Source organism: Coptis chinensis, chromosome 2, assembly GCF_015680905.1.
Source record: "Coptis chinensis isolate HL-2020 chromosome 2, ASM1568090v1, whole genome shotgun sequence".
Lineage (NCBI taxonomy): Eukaryota > Viridiplantae > Streptophyta > Magnoliopsida > Ranunculales > Ranunculaceae > Coptis > Coptis chinensis.
Genome location: NC_141457.1, coordinates 76,605,435 through 76,626,195, shown reverse-complemented (window position 1 = coordinate 76,626,195; position 20,761 = coordinate 76,605,435). Strand labels below are relative to the sequence as shown.

General features: G+C 38.2%; 2 protein-coding genes and 1 long non-coding RNA gene across 26 annotated transcripts; 1 reads left to right on the top strand and 2 right to left on the bottom strand.

Annotated features, from left to right (window-relative positions):
- Positions 1-1,474: 1,474 nt before the first annotated feature.
- Positions 1,475-4,116, bottom strand: LOC147517924 (stromal processing peptidase, chloroplastic-like). 3 transcript variants are annotated; one of them, XR_015213964.1, is made up of 3 exons: positions 3,508-4,116; positions 3,214-3,366; positions 1,475-1,898 (listed from the first exon to the last, which is right to left on the bottom strand). XR_015213964.1 is itself a non-coding variant. In XM_086594713.1 (3 exons), the coding sequence occupies exons 1-3, from the start codon at positions 3,441-3,443 to the stop codon at positions 1,773-1,775; spliced, it is 285 nt and encodes a 94-aa protein (XP_086450839.1). In that variant the 5' UTR covers positions 3,444-3,565; the 3' UTR covers positions 1,475-1,772. The 3 variants fall into 3 exon arrangements, 2 of the variants coding, with proteins under 2 accessions (XP_086450839.1, XP_086450838.1); XM_086594713.1 differs by having other exon boundaries at positions 3,438-3,565; XM_086594712.1 differs by having other exon boundaries at positions 1,475-1,848; positions 3,438-3,565.
- Positions 4,117-4,327: 211 nt separating this feature from the next.
- On the bottom strand, positions 4,328-19,165 carry LOC147517923 (uncharacterized). 22 transcript variants are annotated; one of them, XR_015211618.1, is made up of 7 exons: positions 18,869-19,165; positions 18,638-18,704; positions 12,255-12,290; positions 12,080-12,148; positions 11,896-11,964; positions 5,523-5,651; positions 4,328-4,381 (listed from the first exon to the last, which is right to left on the bottom strand). It is a non-coding gene; the product is annotated as an uncharacterized LOC147517923 (long non-coding RNA). The 22 variants fall into 22 exon arrangements; XR_015211617.1 differs by having other exon boundaries at positions 4,334-4,435; XR_015211616.1 differs by lacking the exon at positions 4,328-4,381 and adding an exon at positions 5,258-5,355.
- Positions 19,166-19,257: 92 nt separating this feature from the next.
- Positions 19,258-20,403, top strand: LOC147517922 (uncharacterized). The gene is made up of 3 exons (XM_086594711.1): positions 19,258-19,520; positions 20,043-20,161; positions 20,245-20,403. Exons 1-3 carry the CDS (start codon positions 19,368-19,370, stop codon positions 20,339-20,341), a joined length of 369 nt encoding a protein of 122 aa, XP_086450837.1. The 5' UTR covers positions 19,258-19,367; the 3' UTR covers positions 20,342-20,403.
- The last annotated feature ends 358 nt before the right edge of the window (positions 20,404-20,761 follow it).

Genomic DNA, 20,761 nt, shown 5'->3' with positions numbered 1-20,761 from the left:
GCTCTCCTCATCATCACTAATGATGATCACATTAGGAATGACATGCTGTGCTTGCAGAGTTGCAATCTGTTAAAGTAGGGTAGTGTTCTGGGTTTGAAGTTGTTGAGTCTCGACTTGGAGTTGTTGATTTTGAAGGCGCATTTGGCATAGTTCCCGTGAGTTGAAGTCAATAAGATCAAAATGGTAGATAGAACGAAGGTATTCGATTGCTCTCCGAGTGGCAACCTCATCAGAACCATTTTGGCTGATAGATGGATCTTCGAAACATCTCTTCTTAAATGTGATGAATGTAAGGGTCTGTATATCGACCTAAGATTCGTAACGGCCGAACCTGAAGACTGCATCATAGATAGGTAGTGGTAATCCTATTGATGGGTAACGTCATTTAGCAAGTGTTTGAAAGAAATTGCAACTGTGCTGCCGTTTTCCATTGCCTGTGACAAATTGTGTCAAAAAAGAAGATGTAATTAGAATAAAACATAACTGAATGAAATTGGTAAGTGTGTAGTACAATATGAAATTGTTATTAGCAAATGGGGAAGAAAACTTATGGGGTAACTTGTCGGAACTATGTGCTTGGAGAACCTGGCCATTCAAAGAGACAGAATCATAAGTATAAAAAAAAATGTTAGCTCAATAAGGCAAATGGGCAGGGGAAAAAACGAACCTCGTGGAAGAGAGGACAGAATTATGAAAAACTGGCTGGTTATGAACTCATTCCGATAATGTATTTATAGGAGTTGAGGAGACCTTTCAATGACGATATATAGTGGGAAGGCATGGGTGGAAAACTATTTAAAAACTGTTAAAGAAGTTGCTTAAAAACTTTAATTAGAGGAAGAGGAAAGGAACAATTTTTTGGAGTGGGAGGGGAGACGAAGTGTATGGGCCAAGCGTTAAGAACTGAAGTGTTGTGTTTTCATATAGGAACCTCGCAAAAGGCGGGAAATGATATATTGGCTCTGGCAGATTTTAAAAGACTGGGTGCCTAAGGTTTTCAGTTCATAAAAAAGAGTGTTTCTCCAACGCTAAAATTCTTTTGCTGATAAGCCCTATAAAACCACGCCGGGTAAATATGCCAAGTTAATTGACAATTCTTTTGGGTGTCTGTAACATGGGAAGTCGACGTTGCAAATCAGAAGCAAACCAATCTGGACAGAAGAACAAATGCGTGTGCATTCTCTAAATACTACGCAGCTGAGCGAAAGGTTTTAATTACCTAATAAATAGTCTTGAGTTATCGGGTGCTTGTCAGTGAGAGAAGAATGCGCAGAAAGAGAGTAGGTACTGAAAACATGCGAAGTAGTTTAAATCCATTAAAATTGTGTTGAAGGTGCGAACTGAAAACTTAAGAAATAGTATAAAGACACCAACATTTTGGTGAATGTGTGCCTGAACATTGTCAACGCAACTAATAAAATGGTCTGTGTGTGCCAGATTTTGTAACCTACCTATAAATTATGCTGGAAACCAATTAATTAGAAAGCTGTTGGTGTATATGTTATTTACCAAAAGAAGGCATCTCAAACATGCCCAAAGCAGGTGCTTTATAAGAACGTCAATAGAATTACAATTGTTGAGGGTCTAAAAGGTTTCACGCATTCTTGAAGACATTCTTAGAAGTGAAGAACAAAACATGTACATGAGAACTGAGCAAGTTTAAGAAAACACTGCAACTTTGCTCGCAGGCAATTTTTATTACACATTACAAAGCACATGTGAAACCGAATGCTTGATCACCACAGTCAGCGTCCACACTGGAACATTGTTAGCTAATACCCCAAAGTTAGCGGCACTGTTGAAGGAAGCATTTCTGTAAGGATCCTTGTGCGACTTCTTTCCATAACTCTATAAAAGAACAAAAAATAATCGAACCATAGAAACTCCTGGACGCATACCTGTTTTAAAAAAGGGAAAGAACAAACGTGAGATTTAAAATACCCAAATGAATAAGAAAACACCGTACCCGAGGCAAAATCCATTCAGGAGGCACAATTTAAAAGTTTTTCTTACAACAATTAACTAATTAACAATCGGTAACCTCGGCTAAACAAAAAAGAAAAGAAGAAGGAAAACCTTTGTATTAAAACCTCATGCGGGACTCCTATCTCCTCATGGATACCTTCCACAATTACAGCGTCCCTTATCACCTAAACATGGTTGTAGGCGCATACAGCTACATAGACAGTTTAAGTTCAATAAACAATTGTTTTAAGTGTCCTACAATTGCTGTTTTCACATTGTCTGCTTCTTGGATCATTAAATTGGATATCATCCTTGGTGGTGACCAACATGGAACTCAGAAACACGGTTTCAATGCGTCCATATGTGGAAAAGATTCCCACGGAGAATAGAGGGCATAAAGAGAGACTTGACCCACACTAAAGTTTCTAGGAAAGAACGAACATGCATGTTTACCTACACAACTTGATCCACTGCATAGATCACAAATCCTCAAATAACAGGAAAAGCTAAAATCTGATGATTACTAACAATTCATGATATTTGAATTGCGTTCTTAACTTTTTTTTGTTACGTTACAATGTCACGTCATAGTCGGTCACAACTTGATATGGATTCAAATTGCCACAGTTTTTGCACTGTTACCATACATAATACATACATGATCACATAGTTGCAATAAGGGAAGTTGCAATGATAACCAATAAGGGATTGACAACTCCATTTCAAACAAATTTCATAAAAAGCCATTATGTGATAATCTAATAACACTTCTAAGAACGCAATGTACCTCTTATTCACAATGACGATCTTTCTCAAAAAAAATTCCAATTCTTTTGGGTGCTTCTACTGAGTAAGATTTGACCAACAATCTAGTCTAACTTTGTGTGACAGCCCCTAATGAACACCTTCAATGACACTAAAGATTCATCAAGGTAATTGGTAGTTCTACGGGACAATTGGGACATTTCCCACCAAAGGGTCCCCACGACCCAAACGTTTTTATGTTTCTATCATGTAAACCTTACTATTTTCCTATATAAAGATGCGTGAGAGAAGGCTGAAATCAATCAAAGGCCATACTCTTTTTTTTTCCAAAATTTATTCTTCATTAACATTAATATAGTTTTACTTGAACACATGACAACCATGCTTCTTTAGAGATTCAGAATATGACAATGATGCTAATAATTTTTTTTTTTTGATAATTAATGCTAATAAATATTAATTATAGTAGCTCCAGTTTCTTACTTGTTGAGACTGAAGATCAGATGGTGAAGGTCGAAACATGATTGGATCGAATCCATGCACTTGCTCAGCACTTCTCCTCGCGGTAATTGTCCCTAGATAATCCAGAATGCAAGATTCAATTTCATCCTCTGTAAAATCTCCCACAATACTCACCTGAAAGAAGACATTGATGGGGATCAAGGCAACAAAGGGGGATATATAGTTTTGAGATGATTCTGAGATACCTCCATATTATAACCGAAAAATTGATTTCAGGAAAGATTCTTCTTATGTCTTGAGTTCTTATGTACTAACCTCATGGTTACTGCTTGATGAATCGCGTGTAATGGGCCTTCTTAATTTTCCTCCAAATCAATCTTTGTAGAGTTCTTATGTACAATTAATTTTCTTAATTGTGGTGGAAGACGATCGGCGTCCGAAAAAGGATCAAATAGGAAGTTACCATTGTGATTTGCCATTCTCAAATAGCCTTGGGCTGATCCACAGCAGAAACTCCGACTTGCTAACTTTGGCAGCTTAAGATTATAGATTGTACCTTCTGAGAGACTTAAGAACATTCCAGTTTGTGTGGTTTCATCGCGAGAGATCATTAACCAAGGAAGTCGATTGAGTCCATGAAGGTAGTGTATGTGCTCTACTGCAATGGACCTCCATGCATGACAAACTGCAGCAAAACGGATATAATCTCTCAGACATAGTCTACACAAAATCATCTTCTTCGTTGGTCACCTTATTGCAACTTCCCTTTTTTTTTTGTTATAACTCGATTCCCATATCACCTATAAAAAAAATGACATATGAATCCATGAAAAAAAAGGCAGCATAGCATTTGGTCACATGAACCAAGAACAAATAGAAAAGAAACCGGCCTCATATTTCCTTCATGAGTTCATCTCCTCTGGAAATCTGGGAAACAATCAGGGGCAACAAAAATTGATTAAAAATAAAATTCTGGAATGTGATTTTCAAATAAAAAACGTTCTAGCTAGCAAAAAGTGTGAATCTACCAATGGCCTTCAATGCAGAATAACATCAGAACGTGTACAAAGTTCAGATATGCTTAATCTGAAAAAATGTATTAAATTTAATCCATGCGCTTAATCTGAAAAAGTACCTGCAGTATTCTTCTCAAGAAGATCAAATTACGATTTTAGGCTTTCCAAGAAATCTGAAAATAGACAATGAAAATCTTCAGAGATTCACCCATTTAGGAACTCATTACCTACAAAAAAGAAGAACAAAATAATGCAGAATAACATCAGAACGTGTACAAAGTTCAGAGATGCTTAATCTGAAAAAAACAACCAAATCTAATCCACGCGCTTAATCTGAAAAAGTACCTGCAGTATTCTTCTCAAGAAAATCAAATTACGATTTGAGGCTTTCCGAGAAATTTGAAAATAGACAATGAAAATCTTCAGAGATTCACCCATTTAGGAACTCATTACCTACAAATCATTTAAACATATAGGCCCCATATCCCAAACTAAGGAGGTAGCATGCGTATTTAGAGACCTGATAGTTTATAGGCTTCCAGATACTGATTGCAGCTACCTGATGCTGCTCGATCAATGTAAACCGATGCCCTAAAATGACTATTGGTGCCACACACACTCTGGATCTGAACGCATCATTATATTCAAAAACTTAGAGAATGATTTTTCAAGTCACTCTTCAACTTAACTTTGTAATAGTAGTTCCAGGCACTAATACATTTGGGATTTCTCTGAATAGTGGCCTCTGCCTCTGGATGCACATCGGTTTCATCAGTGGCAATAGATGCTATTTGAGTTTCAAGTATCTCAAGCTCCTCTTTCTTCTCAGTCGATGGTGTATTAGATGCCACTTTTCGTGTATCTTTAATAACTTTGAATGTTTCTAAGTACCGCCCCAAGGATGCCAATGCTTTGCATAGGTCTATTATAAGTTGGTAATGTTCGTCCTCCTTCATAAGATTTGGCAAGGGCGGCTCAATTATTGTTGGCCGTGTAGATTCTTCATCTGAATCATCATTGTACCATTCCTTCGCCCGCCCCGTACCGCGATCTCTTATTTCTTCCTTCAAAGCTTTCCTTTCTTGAAGTGATCTCTTTCCTCTTGCAGCTTTCAATAACGCAACAGGAGCTGCTAGTGGCCTGAGACCTTGAAATATGAAACCATCTTGATGGTCATCTAATACTTTAACTTTTTCAAAAAGTGTTATTTTTGGAAGCCTATTTTTGGGTCTAATTGTTTTGGCCGCATGTTCAACTCTCAAAGTTTCAAAAATAAGTGGAAAGATTGGATGGCAGCCTAAAAAAGAAAATTACCATCTTTCCTTGGAACAGCTAAGATAACTGCTACTTCAGCAGCAATGAGGTCAGCTTGTTCCACATATTGTGCGCCCCAAATTTTCCTTAAGCGCAGCTCTTGTTGTAGCTACTGCACAACCATGCTTCCTATCAAAAGCAGTATCTAAAGTCAACTTAGTATATGCTAGAGATTAGAATATAGTCTTGCATAATTTAAATATAGACCATAAATCAAAAGGGTTGAGCAGTAGTATGGAAGAAATGCCCTCTATATAAGGAGGCTTCATGGGAATGAAGCATTGTTCATACCATTTAGATAAATGCTTTGCAGGTTACTATACAGCAATCACCGACAGGTTTTGCAAATGATAACATTATATATTGTACATAACAGTGCAAAAATCTATATAGAATAATCTATCATCAAAACCTATTAACCCACCCACATAGCATATAGGTCAATGGGCCATACTACAACTCATGACTTATCTCCTAATAAGCTAAAGCGCCTGTATTGGCAATTCACATACATTGATATGTGGAAAATTTTGAGTGTTAGTTGATATGTGGTATGTGAAAAGATGTGGTATAATATATTTCTTGAATGGCATCTACAATTGAACAATGTGAAAACCACTCGATCATGAACAATACCAAGACATATTTCTCTATCATTTAACGGTGTTATTAATAGTTTCTTATAAAACTAAAATGACAAAAAAAAACATCATACCTGAAACCTGATTTATGTGTTATGCCTAATAACTGATCGGATAATTTTGTAGGGCTCCAAAGCAAGCAAGGAAAAAGACATAGAACTACTGAAGTTGTCATTATTTAGTAACTTGATGCACTATGCAGATTACAAAGATGCTTTCCCTAATAAGCAAAATGTGAGAAGTGGGATGAGGAAGGGGAAACCAACTTCAACATAAATAACAACTTCTAGAATAATCGAAGACAATTTAGCATAAGTTCATTACAATAGAACTTCTGGGTACACGATATTGGTGGTATATCTAGAAAAGTTTGGTGGAAAGACTACACTAATTCTCTTCGAAGATGTGCACCTGGAGAGTGCCACGTATAATTATCCATGGCTGAATGTAGGAGTTCGTAAATCTATCCCAACATACTTCACTGACTGCCCTTGGGATTTATTTATTGTCATACCGTACGCAAGTCTAACTGGAAACTGGTGGCGTGTCATTGGGACGGCTAGCTCTGTAGATGAAGGGGTCAAAGAGATCCTAGGTAGAAGTGCTGGCTCGCCTGCGTGTTCCCTGGTTATAATGATTGCTTCAATCACTTTAGGGGCACATTGGAGAATAATCAGGCGTGTTCCATTGCAAAGGCCAGCTTTGGGACCAATGTTTCTGAGCAACATAATTGGGCACCCAAGTTTCAACTTGAGCCTGAAAGGAGGTAAACTGGATGGGTCAAGCAAGTTAAGGAACTCAGTTGGATAGTCGCCAACAGGTGTAGGAGACTTATCACGGTTTTTCCTTTCATTTGATTGAGAGTCAGCAACATCTGGAGTTGAGTTGGTTGTTTTCCTTTTTTTTGTGGACGTAGATTTACAATCAGTATCAACAGCTTTATCTGCAGCCAAATATTCGAGAACTTCACCAGGAAACAAACGCAAGGCCATGTCATTAATATCCTTGACATCATCGTTCCTTGCAGCTAGAATAGTACGTTCTCTTAGGAATTCTGGTGTAGACGTGCCCTCCTCGTCCAACTCAGGGTATACAGAGAGAATTACGTGTCTGAGATCTGTACAGTTTTGTATACCTGATGGCAGCTCAACTGTTTCTTCTGGATTTGTGCCTATCTACACGATCACTTAAAAGTAAAGTGCTTAGTTCAATGTTAAGTATTTGCGGCAGCAACATTTCAAAGGCAATGTTGTCATAAGTATTTACCTCGGTAAGATAGGTTCCAAAGTCAATGTTGTCTACATCCGACATGTCCAGGTGCATGTTTTGAAATAGATGCAAAATTTCCACATGCCTCCAGAGTTGAGACCTACGCAAAGATGCAGCAACAAAATCTTCAAGGACCCCTTTTGGTATAATGGGCAATGTTTGCCGGAAATCCCCTCCTAGAATAACTGTTATGCCACCGAATTTTTTTTTGTTTTCATGGATATCTTGAAGCGACCGATCAACAGCTTCAACGCAGTATCTATGTTGCATGGGGACTTCATCTCAAATAATAAGTTTTGCCTCTCTGAAAAGTCCGGCCTGCAATGAATCTTTGCCAAACCCACACATGGTGTAGTTGAAGACGTTTAAGGGCAAACTAAATGTCGAGTGAGCAGTGTGGCCCCCAGACAATAGCAAAGATGCAATTCCAGAGGAAGCCACCATTATAACGATATTACCAATACAACGACATGACGCTGCAATCGTATTGTACAGGAATGTCTTCCCTGTGCCCGCAGCTCCATTCAAGAAAAAAATCTTCCCTTGAGCATTGTGTACGGATTTTGTCACCGCATTAAAAGCATTGCGTTGCTCTTTATTGAGACGACTAATATTAGCATCAGTTGATTCTTGTAAGCCCTGATGGTTTAGCTGCTGATGCTCCCAAATGAGTCTGTTTCCAACAACACGTCTCCAATCTTCCTTTGGTAGGGGCATGTCAAGGAAATGCGATAGATTCTTCCCACTTTCTTGTAGCAGCTGTTCCAACAAAAACAAATCGTAGTCTGTAACTCAGGCCTCAGATGGATTCCCTATAAGAAACTTAGTTTTCATCCTGTGCTGAAGGTCATCACATATATTAACGGCAAATCTGTTCCACAATACTTCCGGATGCGTTAGAGAGCACTCTGTTAGGATAATGCTGAACAATCGGCGCAGCTGATACCCAGTCCATATGCAAGATGCCTCCTGCAAACATTGGCTCCACTCTTGGTTATCTTCCAATAGCCCTCGTGCAATACATGCTTCCTTAAACGTACTGTATGGAACACCGTCCACCAATTTAAGTGATGCGAATGATGTGGGCCCTTTAACAACGGTTAGCAGCATGCGTAGATAAAAACGCTCCCCGACATTAGGTTTTTCAAAAAACATTTGGCCAATAGCGAAACAACTATCTCAACTCCTAAGTGTCCATTTTTTAAAACCCCTGCTGTAAACGAAGGCTCCAGGCATCTCTGGATAAGTGAACTCTCAGGCTTTTGGATTTTCAGCACAACATTTAAAGAATGCGGTTAGAGTTGATTGTTGATGTTCAGCTCGAGTGAGAATTTCATCCAGTGGTTCAGTTGGGTCGTACAGAACCCGATGCATCCCAGGCAAATGTATTGCTAAGCGAACAACGTTGGGTACCTCTTGGTGCATGTTAAACTCTAGAAGCCGCCAGACAGCTTCCTATGGGCCGATATACCTCGCGTCGATGTATTGTTATATCTCATCATTTGCTCCAGTTAACACCATGGTTGTTTTGTCAAAACCCTTGTAAATGTATTTATGGATATATTTGACTGCCCGAACTGATGCACACATTTCAACATTAATGTGGCAATCAAACAACTCAGATAGGTACGGATTATATGGAGCTACATTTTGGTTGGTCACTTTATGTTTCTTGCGCTTGTACTCTATGCCGGTGTTGCGACGCATATAAAGCGGGTATCCTTCTTGATCCATCGTTGTTTTCTCAGCAAATTCCCACGGGTATTGGAACTTGCAACGACCATCTTGCATGTCGGGCACTTTTGGATATTCAGAACCACACGGACCATGAATCATACATTTCATAACTGTTTGAAAGAGAGCAAGTTGAGTATCAGGATTTGGAATCTCAGCAGAAACAATTCGATCGACTTGTTCAGTGGTACGAATCTTGTCTTCGTGTTGTAGGAATATGAGAGCGTGCATATGTGGAAGGCCACGCTTTTGGAATTCAATGGTGTAAACATGTGTGACCGCACGACCGAAAATGTGTTTCTTGGTGATTTCATCCATTATTACTCTACGCTTCATCTCAAAAACACGCGCCACTATCGTTGGTTTATCATTCGATTTTTGATGTTTTTTAAGCTCCGTTAGAACTTCGGGCCAATTCGATTCGCGATTCTTTGTAAGAAAAACATCCGGATGTTTATGGTAGCGTGTGATGGCCATTGAATCTTGGTAAATTTCGTACATATGCCTTGGACTGCCTGTATAAGATGATGGCAGGATAACACGCTGCCCAACTTGGCTTGGATGCAGGCCCTGTGCTGCAATATCTATTAATCCCTGGTATAACTCTGCACAAATCTGAGCTTGTCGATCTCTGAGAAAACGCACGCGGTTCTGGTCTGTTGCAGCCCAAGCATCGACTAAAAATTGTTGGCCTAGGGTGCCCGCGTTCAAAATAGGGGAATACTCTGATGCGCGATCAAACATACGATAGGCATAGTATTGCGCTTGTGTCAAACGCGCATCGGTGGGACAATTGTTAACGACGTTCCACTGACGCAGGTCAGGAGACCAACCAAGATCCCCTCGCGGAAAGAGAAGAACATAATGGAGGGGCGAATACGCGGGGTTACACTCGCTGATCCTTTCTAACCCACCTTCTCGCAAGCGAAGAACAATATCTCGCATGCTATCAAACGTACTCCCCTCTACTGGCAAAATCACAGCTATCTCTATTGTGGATGGAAGGTTGAAGCGACGCTGGTCACTCCCAGAGCTATAATGCAGTCGGGCCAGGACATTGTTATTTGGAGAATCACTTGTATTCAAAATCTCAAAAGCATTCATATACAACCTGTAAAAGTTGTTGTTTTGGATAAGAGTGTCCTGAATGATGCTCAAAACATCCTTTGATAGTTGAGGGTTCCTACGAAGACGGTGATTCAAAGCCTCGTTTCCATCATAAAAGTAAAGTTGTGAATAGACGAGATCCCTGCCTAGAGATGGAAGGAGTGACCCGACTCTGTGGTAGAGTTCTCTATGGATGACAAATGATTATGGGCCACGTCCACTCAATACGCGTTGGTCCTGATCCACACCAAGGCTTGTAAAAGCATTACATGCATTATATGCATGAATGTGCTCACGGAATGACACTGCGTGTCTATCATTTCCTTCATATAGTGAGTGGAGAGCAGGTGGCAATGGCGATAGCAAGGGCAACTTGACTTTCCCTTGTAAACAACACATCCCAAATTTAGGGTTTTTTTGGATGAATGTGTCAATTTCTCAGCCATCCAGTGAAGAGCTGAACAATGTGGGCAACACACATCCATCCGTCCCAGATAATGGCATCCTTCTGGCAAATCAGTCAACGGTTTCGCAAGGAGATTTGTTGCAACGCCTTCGCTTAGGCAGACTGAATCAAATGAATTCCTCATTTCAACCCCGAACGCATCTCTAGCGGTATAATTGGCTCTTTCGTTGCATCGCTCAGACGGGGTACTATACACGAAAAAGTATTTAGTGCATAAGTTTTCTCCAAAGTAACATAAAGCTTTGAGGGGGCAATCCGAATGGAAGAGAAAATACGTACTTGAAGAATTTTAAGGAGGATGATCTTTTTTTACTAACACACATGGGTGGATCAAAGGTGCTAACATCTTTAATTTGTTCTCGGAAAAGAACTTCATTCTCTCGTGTGCCCCTTTAGATGATGACCCAACCAAATACGTGATTGTGTAATGCCGTGGTTGCGGAGCCAAATCATAAACGATGTCCTTCCCATTTTTTTTATTTCCATTTTGCGCTGATGGGGAACCCTCAACGACAAGTGCTTAGCAATGGGGCCGATGAGTTGATGGTGGCACACAGCCGCGCTTAATTAAAGTTGAGCTAAGAAGGCGGGCCATTTTGTCTCTGTTGCTTCGGACACGGCGCGCTAGTGTCTTTCGGTTAGGTGTCACAGTTGGGCTCAAATGGATGCGAATATCTTTAGATGGTAGTTGCATTCCCTTAGATGTGGATGAAGATGAAAGGCGCTCTCTTTCCCTCCGAGCATGTTGTGCGATGGTGCGGCGAGAAAGCAGAGGAGGAGCAGATCTTGGAGCAAGTTGGTGTTGGAGCTACACTCGTGGCATTTCGTTGGAGCTTGCAACGGGCTTTGAACAGTAATCAATCGAAATTAGCACAGTTCAAACGGCACGCTATGATCGAAATTAGAGATGCTATAGTCGTAATAAGACATTGTATTAACAACGACACAATGATCAAATGTTTTTTTGGTTGTTTAAAAGTCGGGGAGGAAGCCACACACAGAATGGGTTAATTAATAGGTTAAGGTAGCAAGTTCTCCCCAACCATTGGGTGTTGTGCTTGTACAGTTTACGGTGGGAAAAAGAAAACTAAATGAATACATGTGCGGGGAATAAGCAAAAAATCAAAATATATCATGCTCGAAAATATAAACACACTTTCATTTCATTAACAGCTTCAGTGCGAAGCTGCGCCCACGCCCCGGATCGACGAACTTGTGAGCCTGACTACCGGCAAAAATAAAGAAAGCAGGCAGTTTATTGGTTGAGTTAGTAATGGAGATTAGATAAGCTAGCATCGGACAACACTTGACAATTGCGGAGATAAGAATTACACACATACCTCAACTTCTTTGACAATTCGACTTCGAATTTGGTTACGTATTGTCGCCCGGTAGATCTCCACACCCCCCTTCACAGTGAAAATGCAAGGACAACCTCAAAAACGCATTAAAAGAATTTATTTGTTAGAACTAATAACAAAGCAAGGGTCTAAAATTGCACCGTCTATGTGATACCTTGATTTCAAGAACCTTGTGCCCTTCAGTCGGGTCCTACATGTTTTTCTGAGAAGTCACAAAAGCAAGAATAAAATCTAACCACAACTGACAAAAAAGTAAAGAAGTTAAATAAAAAGGTGAGGAGAAAGAAACCAAAGTCATCCTAAACTATCAGCACCATCGAAATGTAATGGAGACGAATCTGTCAACAAAGTTAGAAATGTGGTAACAACAAACAGAGAAATGTGGTGCCACCAGCCGAAGGACCAAATTCTAAAAAAAAATAGCAGAAGAAACCGATCTGTAGTAACCACCAACCAAGAAGTAAAGAATCCCCGGTGGCACCAGGGTCAAACAAAATGTCATAAATGTAAAGACAGAACGTATGAATTAAAGTGTATCAAGAAAAGTCATGGTCGGTAAAAGCAAAAACAGAGCCAAAGCAAAAAAGAAGTCATTACATTTAGAAGGGTTTGATAACAATGTTATTCTTCTCAACTTCTTTGGGCAGCTGAGATCGAATTTTGCTGTGCATAGTCTCCCGAGAGAACTTGACGATGCACTAAATAGGAAAATATAATGACAACCGCAAAACACGCTTAGAAACAAAGTCGTATGAACACAACAAATCTAGGGGGAAAAACACACTCAAAGGCACTCCTAGACTTTTATGACTGTGTGCGCTTCTAATCGATCTAGACACACCCAAAGGGACTCCTTGACTTTTACGACCGCGTGCGATTCCAAGCGATCTAGCGTACATATGTAAGGAGACACAAAATAAGAATGAACGCCAATGAACCAAAAAGTGAAAAGAGAAAAGATAATAACAAAGAAAGAAAGAATAAAAAATTGACCAAAGCCCTTAAGTAGTACAAGAATAAAATGAAAAGGACATCTAAAAAGATGTTGTCTGAAAAAGAGCAGAGATTTTAAAAAAATAGTATAATACTTTCCTTCGTCTAGTTAAAGCACGGTACAGGTAAAGAACGGTGCGTTCGTTTCTTTGCATGGTGTGGTACGGCGACCGAAAACAATAGGCAATGCAAATATCAAATACCAAAACTACATATACAAACAGACCCTAACTTTAATTAGAAAGCTCTGATTTGATATGTAATGTTTAAATTACTTGAGGTTACTAAGGATTTTAAATAGTGTACATTCTTAGAGACAGCCACAGGTAACCAATCTATAGCGAAAAGGAATTGCGTTCACTGTCAATTAAAATTTAACGATTAAAAAATAATAATAATAAAAGAAAGAAAGAAAGATAAAACGTCCGACCACAAAGCCTGTACACCTCTAATCAAATGTTGCAGGCATGACTATAAATGGAAGAAGCACGCTGTAGGAAGCGACAGGATCAACAAACAAAAAAAATCAACGGTAGGCATATTATCACTACGTATGTGTGCTGTGACACCAATTGCTTCCAATTTATTTATTTATTTATTTTTATCAGGAAATAGTAAATGGTGGAATTGGTATAAACAAACCCTTATAAAATCTGTAGGGAGAAACGATAGCTACAAATAGAATAAATCAATGAGTGTACCATAGTGCATGGTTAGGAAGGTGGTTAATCAATTTCCCACATACATAAGAAAGAGTGTACAAACCTTTGATTTCGCGAAAGCTTCTTAGTTGGAGTTGGGTAGTCTAATCGATATGAGATAGGGAAAAACAAATATAAGATCAGAAAGTGGAGTTTGCTTACCAGGCGACACTATTTATGAAGAACTATCGTGGCACAAGCTTAAGGGAAGAAGACAACGACTTGAATCTTTTAGACATGAGAAAGAATATACATTGGAAGAAGCAGTCTAGAGACGGCGAAGACGCGAAGAGTTAAAGTACGGTACAGGTAAAGAACGGTGCGTTCGTTTTTTTGCATGGTGTGGTACGACGACCGAAAACAATAGGCAATGCAAATATCAAATACCAAAACTACATATACAAACAGACCCTAATCCCAATTAGAAAACTTTGATTTGATATGTAATGTTAAAATTACTTGAGGTTACTAAGGGTTTTAAATAGTGTACGTTCTTAGAGACAGACACAGGTGACCAATCTATAGTGAAAAGGAATTGTAAACTGTCAATTAAAATATAATGATAAAAATAATAATAATAATAAAAGAAAGAAAGAAAGATAAGACGTCTGACCACAAAACTTGTACACCTCTAATCAAATGTTGCAGGCGTGACTATAAATGGAGAAGCACGTTGTAGGAAGCGGCATGATCAACAAACAAAAAAAAAAATCAACTGTAGGCATATTATCACCACGTATGTGTGCTGTGACACCAATTGCTTCTTTTTTTTTTTTTTTTTTTTCATGAAATAGTAAACGATGGAATTAGTATAAACGAACCCTTATAAAATCTGTTGGGAGAAACGATAGCTGCAAATAGAATAAATCAATGAGTGTACCATAGTTCATGGTTAGGAAGGTGGTTAATCAATTTCCCACATACATAAGAAAGAGTGTACAAACCTTTGATTTCGTGAAAGCTTCTCAGTTGGAGTAGGGTAGTCCAACCGATCTAAGATAGGAAAAAACCAAATATAAGATCAGAAAGTGGAGTTTGCTCACCATGCGACACAATTTATGAAGAACTATCGGGGCGCAAGCTTAAGGGAAGAGGACAACGACTTGAATCTTTCAGGCATGAGAAAGAATATACATTGGAAGAAGCAGTCTAGAGAAGGCGAAGAAGCGAAGAGTTAAAGGTTTTTTTTTTTGTTTAATTGAGCTATTATAAACAATATATGGAGAAGAAGAGGAGCCGAAGTGGGCGACTGATATTTGATTGGCGCTTGGTAATTCATTGTAAAAGAAATGATTCACCAAGCAACGTAAATAATTTCATGAGCGAAAGGGGCATTGGCATTACACTTCAAGAATCAAATAAAGGTAGTAAGACCAAATAAACAGTAAGAAATATACTAAATCAAGAAGTCATATAGAGAGCATTTTCTACACGCAGCATCATTGCACCAAGCATAATGCTAGCAAAAGTTCCAACGTTGAAGTATGTGTACATATGCAAAGTTTTAAAATTCCACAAATAACCATAAAGTTTTTTTTGCACAAAATAAAGAGGTCAAAATCAGAAAAATGACCAAAAAGGTAATAATAATAAAAAATAATATACACACAGTACTACACTTAGATTCCATCCATCCAATTTCAACTCCTAAGACAATCCAAAAAGGCTCAGTGTATAATTAGCTCTTGACCAACATGAATTATTGACGCTGAAAGGATTCATTTTTTTTTTGCAGGCAAAATGTGAATATATTAATATAAATATAAGGTTACATGGTGAAGAATCGTTAACATGTTACATGAGGGGTTCCCACCACCTAACAAAAGGACTGAGCGTACTCTAGCTAAATCGAAAGTACACCTGATCAGGGCTCTCAATTTTGGGTACAAAAGATGGCCGTGATGCACTCCATTCTGATGCATCCATATCCAAAGTAAGCCCCCATGCTTTGGAATCAAGATCGGTTGGCTTTCTAACTGTATGTTATCCTTTCATTTAACATACAGTTATGGTAGAGGATTCATTGTATGTTATCATTTAACATACAATGAACACCGTATCAATTTTAGTACATCAAATCCTCTACCATAAGGATTCTAGGAAACTGACGTATCCATTTGCTTATGCACACTTATCATTAAGGATAAACCACAACCTATCTGGTCACATTCACATTTTGCAAGAAAATCCAAATCTCACCTAAGAGTAATGATTGCAAGAAACAAAATGTGTAGTTATAAGGAAGGAATGTTACCCAAATTGGTTGAGTCAAGAGCTTAATTCAGTAATCTCGCACTCAACCTACAAATTGTGGAGCAAAGATTAACACTACACGTGTTGAAGTAAAAAATTCAGTTGTTAAAGTAATAAGTGCAACCACGAAAAAACTCTCAAGTGAAAAAAAGGAAACGCAGACCGAGCGAAGGGTTTTTGCAAGTTTGGAGAAAACGAAAGGCTCTTTTTTGGGTTTAATTTCACTAATTAATACCTAATCGTGTTTTAGAAGATAGAGAACTGAAGGGTTTATGGGAAAAAATATGGTTTATTGTTCCCACACGTGTTGATGAGGGTGATCAAAAGCTAGTTGTTGATGAGATAGAACACAATCTATTATATCGCCATCAGGACTCTACAGCAACAACAAATTGATCAACTCTCTAGAGTAATTGAGGGTGATCAAAATCTAATTTGGATATATTCTACTATTTTTGCCTACCCAGTGTCCTTTTATTTTGTACATTTAAGTGTCGAGAAAACAAATTGGTGTCGAAAGGTTGTGATGCCATTGTTCTCTGTGGCGTGTATGTAACTATGTATGCACTTATGCAAAGCAGAGATGCGCTTGCGGTGCTTAGCCTGTTAGACTTTGACCATTCGCCAGCCAAAAGTCATGTCACCTTAAAAGAAATTGTTCACACATCTAAATTACTCTATTAGGCTAAATAGAATGGCAGAAAGCGAACTACAAACTCGTTCTTTGGCTTCTATTTGTATACATTGGATTACTTTAACAGATAACAAAAATGGCTTGCTTAGCTTCGACCTTAACCTAAATGCACTATAACCATGTTCTAATAAACCTTAGCCACGTCTAGCTTGAGAATTCCAATGGCAGTGATAACTTTTTTCATTATGATACTCATTATTGTTTAGGTAGCTCCCCTTCTCCCTTAACATCATTTTCCCTTCAATTCAAAGCGCTTAATTAACCATGACTCCAAACCTAGCACCAATACCAAATTTTAAGAATCAACTAACTACAGAAATAGGTACAACTTTAAACCCTCAAGAATTTGCATTCAAATCCGGCCATCATCATCTAGCGTGTGCATCACAAAAGTTAACATCTCTACACATACGCTTTGAAGAAATTGGCATGAGTAAATTCAAAATCCAAATTCAATCACAAAGAAGGAAAAATCCAACTATAACACTAAACGTAGAATTGGAAAGACTAAAATTCTTATTAGGTGGCATACAATTAGCATGTGAAACAACTTAAGATTTCATATGAACACATTCCGGGTGAATAAGATTGATGACTTGCACCAAGTGCTCAAACGAAAGATAGTTATGCATACAACCAAACGGCTACAACCTTTGCCACATGCACTAAAATATTACAGGTTCAAGAGAACACTAAATTAGATTGGATTAATTTCATGTATTAAGGTGTTAAGGTATCACAACAGGACCCTTCTTAATCAATTGCAAATTCCAAATTAGCAAAATATATAATCATTTTTTAAGTAACTTGGACTAAGAAAAAATAAGACAACAGTGAGGTTTTGATTACCCACGCAAGGAAAGTGACAGAGAGAGGGAGAGTAGACACACTTTTTCTTTTCGTCGAAGGAGACGGTGAGAAACTATAATCATGAATGCAAGAATGTTTCTTTGCCATGCAATGCGCTAATCAGCAAGTGCGAATGAAAGGAGATGAGTTAGAGAAAAGAGTAGAAAGACCCTCGGTGGTTTTTTATCAGTAGAATCAAGTAATCTTCAAACTTCCAAAAGAGATAGAAAGAGCAGAAAGAGAACTTACGTGAATTCAAAAAAGACCATCTTTGCTAAGATGCAGAAAGAAAACGTGCAAAAGGAGAGCATTTATCAATGGTAATTTGGAGAGAGGGTTGGTTGATGGAGATACCAATCATTAGGAAGCTCTGTACATTTTTCAGAGTTTGGTGCAATTCAAAATCTGCCACTCTATTACTTGGACACTCACAAAATGAAGCTATAGATAGTATTAAGAAAGAAAAAAAATATTTGTGTATACAATAAATCAGTTGTTCAATGAAAACTCTATAAATAACAATGTTTGTGCGTGGCAATGAAGATCTTACAATTTATTCCATCGCTGAACTTCCATTGTCAAACCACACATTTCAATTAACTTGCAGAAACTTGAATCAATGAAGCAGCAAGCTAAAAAATCTTACACGGAAAGGGAATTACTAAGAGAGATGGGAAGACAAATGTTAAAATATTTTAAAACCCCCAAAAGAATTACCATTGAATTTATGTTGCTATGAATATCCTACTTTAACACTTCAACTTGATGTGGAAAACGCCCACATAGATGAAGCACAAAACTGATAATAAAAAATGAACAAAGAATGAAAATTTCAGTTTGAGAATTTCAGATTTCTCTTTTACCAATATAACATCTATTTGTATACATTGGATTACTTTAACAGATAACAAAAATGGCTTACTTAGCTGATGAATATTCAAAAGTTACACCCTCGCTCCAAATAATCACGTGAAGGATATAAATGTGCAGTATTAAGAATTAAGAATTAACTATGACGTTAGTGTGAGTTTCATATTTGCTTCGTACCTTTCTTTGGAGAAACCATGTAGCCATCAGCATTGTGATGGAATTTCCTGTGCATCAAGTTGAAGATCTGTTGCTCCAAACAAAACACATATAAATAACTCAACAGCGATATGTATTACAGTTTATAGAACACAATCTATTATATCACCATCAGGACTCTACAGCAACAACAAATTGATCAACTCTCTAGCCAAAGCAGAAAAAAGGATGTTAAGAAACAAAAATGCCTACCTGAATTGTCTTGACTGAAGGCTTGTTAATCTTCCTTAGATGGGCTCTTACTCTTTTTAGTTTGGTTGAGACGTTTGATTATTTGTGGGAGAACTCAATTTGAAGAGAGAGAACGATGGCTGATTTTATTTTTATTTTCTGTTTGCAAAAGAGGGAGAGACGTAAAGTGTAGAATTGAGAGGGGTGAAGGAAGTTTGGGGAGAACGAAGGGTTTTTTTGTTTAATTTTACAATTAATAATCTAATTAATTTCTAATCCACGTAGCGTATTGTGGACCTTCGATTTATACTCCGTGAAACTCAATCCCAGCCAGGAAACTGTTTTGTTTTGTTAGATAGATGTTTGTGGGCATGCCATAAAATTTTGTACATATGTACTGAGCAGGTATGGGCCATTCTGGATACGCACTACCTTAATCTTTGTAGCAGCTGCAATTGGCACTTTTGTCACATACGTGGCACACAAGCTGCAGAAAAAAGACTGGGACTATGACATTAACATGATCACATGGTCGGCTGGTTTGTTTTATGGCTATGCCACTTTTGTTCCTCTTTGCTTGTATGTTATCCTTAAATACTTCTCTGCACCATCCGGTCTGGTTCAGCTGGTGTACCTATATGGATACTCTCTCTTTGTCTTCATTCCTCCCTCGGTAAGTTCATAGAGTTTCACTTTGCTTTTTTCCTTAATAAATTACAGCATGAACATATCTGTTTATGAGGAAATTTCATCATGTTAGAAAACCTGTTACTGCTATCTATTTATAGTGGATTACAGAAATATCTGCAGAACGGTTATGATAGATATAGACCAGAGAAAACTGCTTTTAATGAATATTTGCTTCAATGGTGGCTGGGGTGGCATACAACTCTAGTAACATAACATACAGGTAAAAAGACACTTGCTTTGGGGGCGGGGGGACGGAGTGGTTGGCAGGCAGGCTAAAAGTGCGTCATGTTTGTCCCCAACTAGTCATTTTGTCTGAACAGATTAGGTGTCTCATATCCTGCATCATGTTTATAAAATTTCGGCATAGTTTTGTGTTGTTCATGGCTTTATTGAGTTCGTATTGCATATGGTTTTCTCTTTCTCTTTCGTTTTTTTTTGCTTCTTTTATATTTTAATATCTTTATTAATAATAGTAATAACCTATTGCATATGGATGTGAATGCAGTGCGTGTCCGTTGTTCCTGTGGAAGAGTTTAGATGGGTGATTGCAGGTGTTGCAGGATTCATGTCAGCAACATCTGTTGCCCTTAATCTCCAAGCACATATCATGTCTGCTGGTGAAAGGTGGTTCTTGATTGTGTTGGGGATCTTTCTATTGCAGCTGGCCTTGGCTGTTGTACTGAAGTTCTATTTGTTCACTGTTACAGTATAAGGAGCGCATTGAATTTTTCAGCGACTCCTGAAAGAAAAAGAGAAAGGATATTGGTCCGTGGTGTAATTTTTTCCTCAAGTTACAGTGGATAGTCTCTAAAACTCAGGGCGGCTTGTATTCATTCATTTTTGCCAATATAGTTTCAATGACTACATCCCTAAACCCTCTATGGGCATTGTCATTTTCTGGAGGACAAAAAAAAAATCCCCGAATTTTTTCACTAGCACTTTTGCTGGTAGAATCAACCAGCGCCCCTAGTGGCCCACGGGTCTATCATACAGTTACTAATAATTTCTATATTTTTCCATTTTATTTTAACAAATCTATTAGTTAATAATAATTGAATTAAAAACAAGGATAATTTCTCAAATAGACCATGATAATGTCAATTCCTTCTCAATTAGACAACGTCTACACATTTTGACTTTTCAAAGGTTTTTTTGACTATTTTGTCCTTGCGCATACTTCTAGACAAGAACCACATGGACCAGCAAATTTGGTTTTGTAAGTTC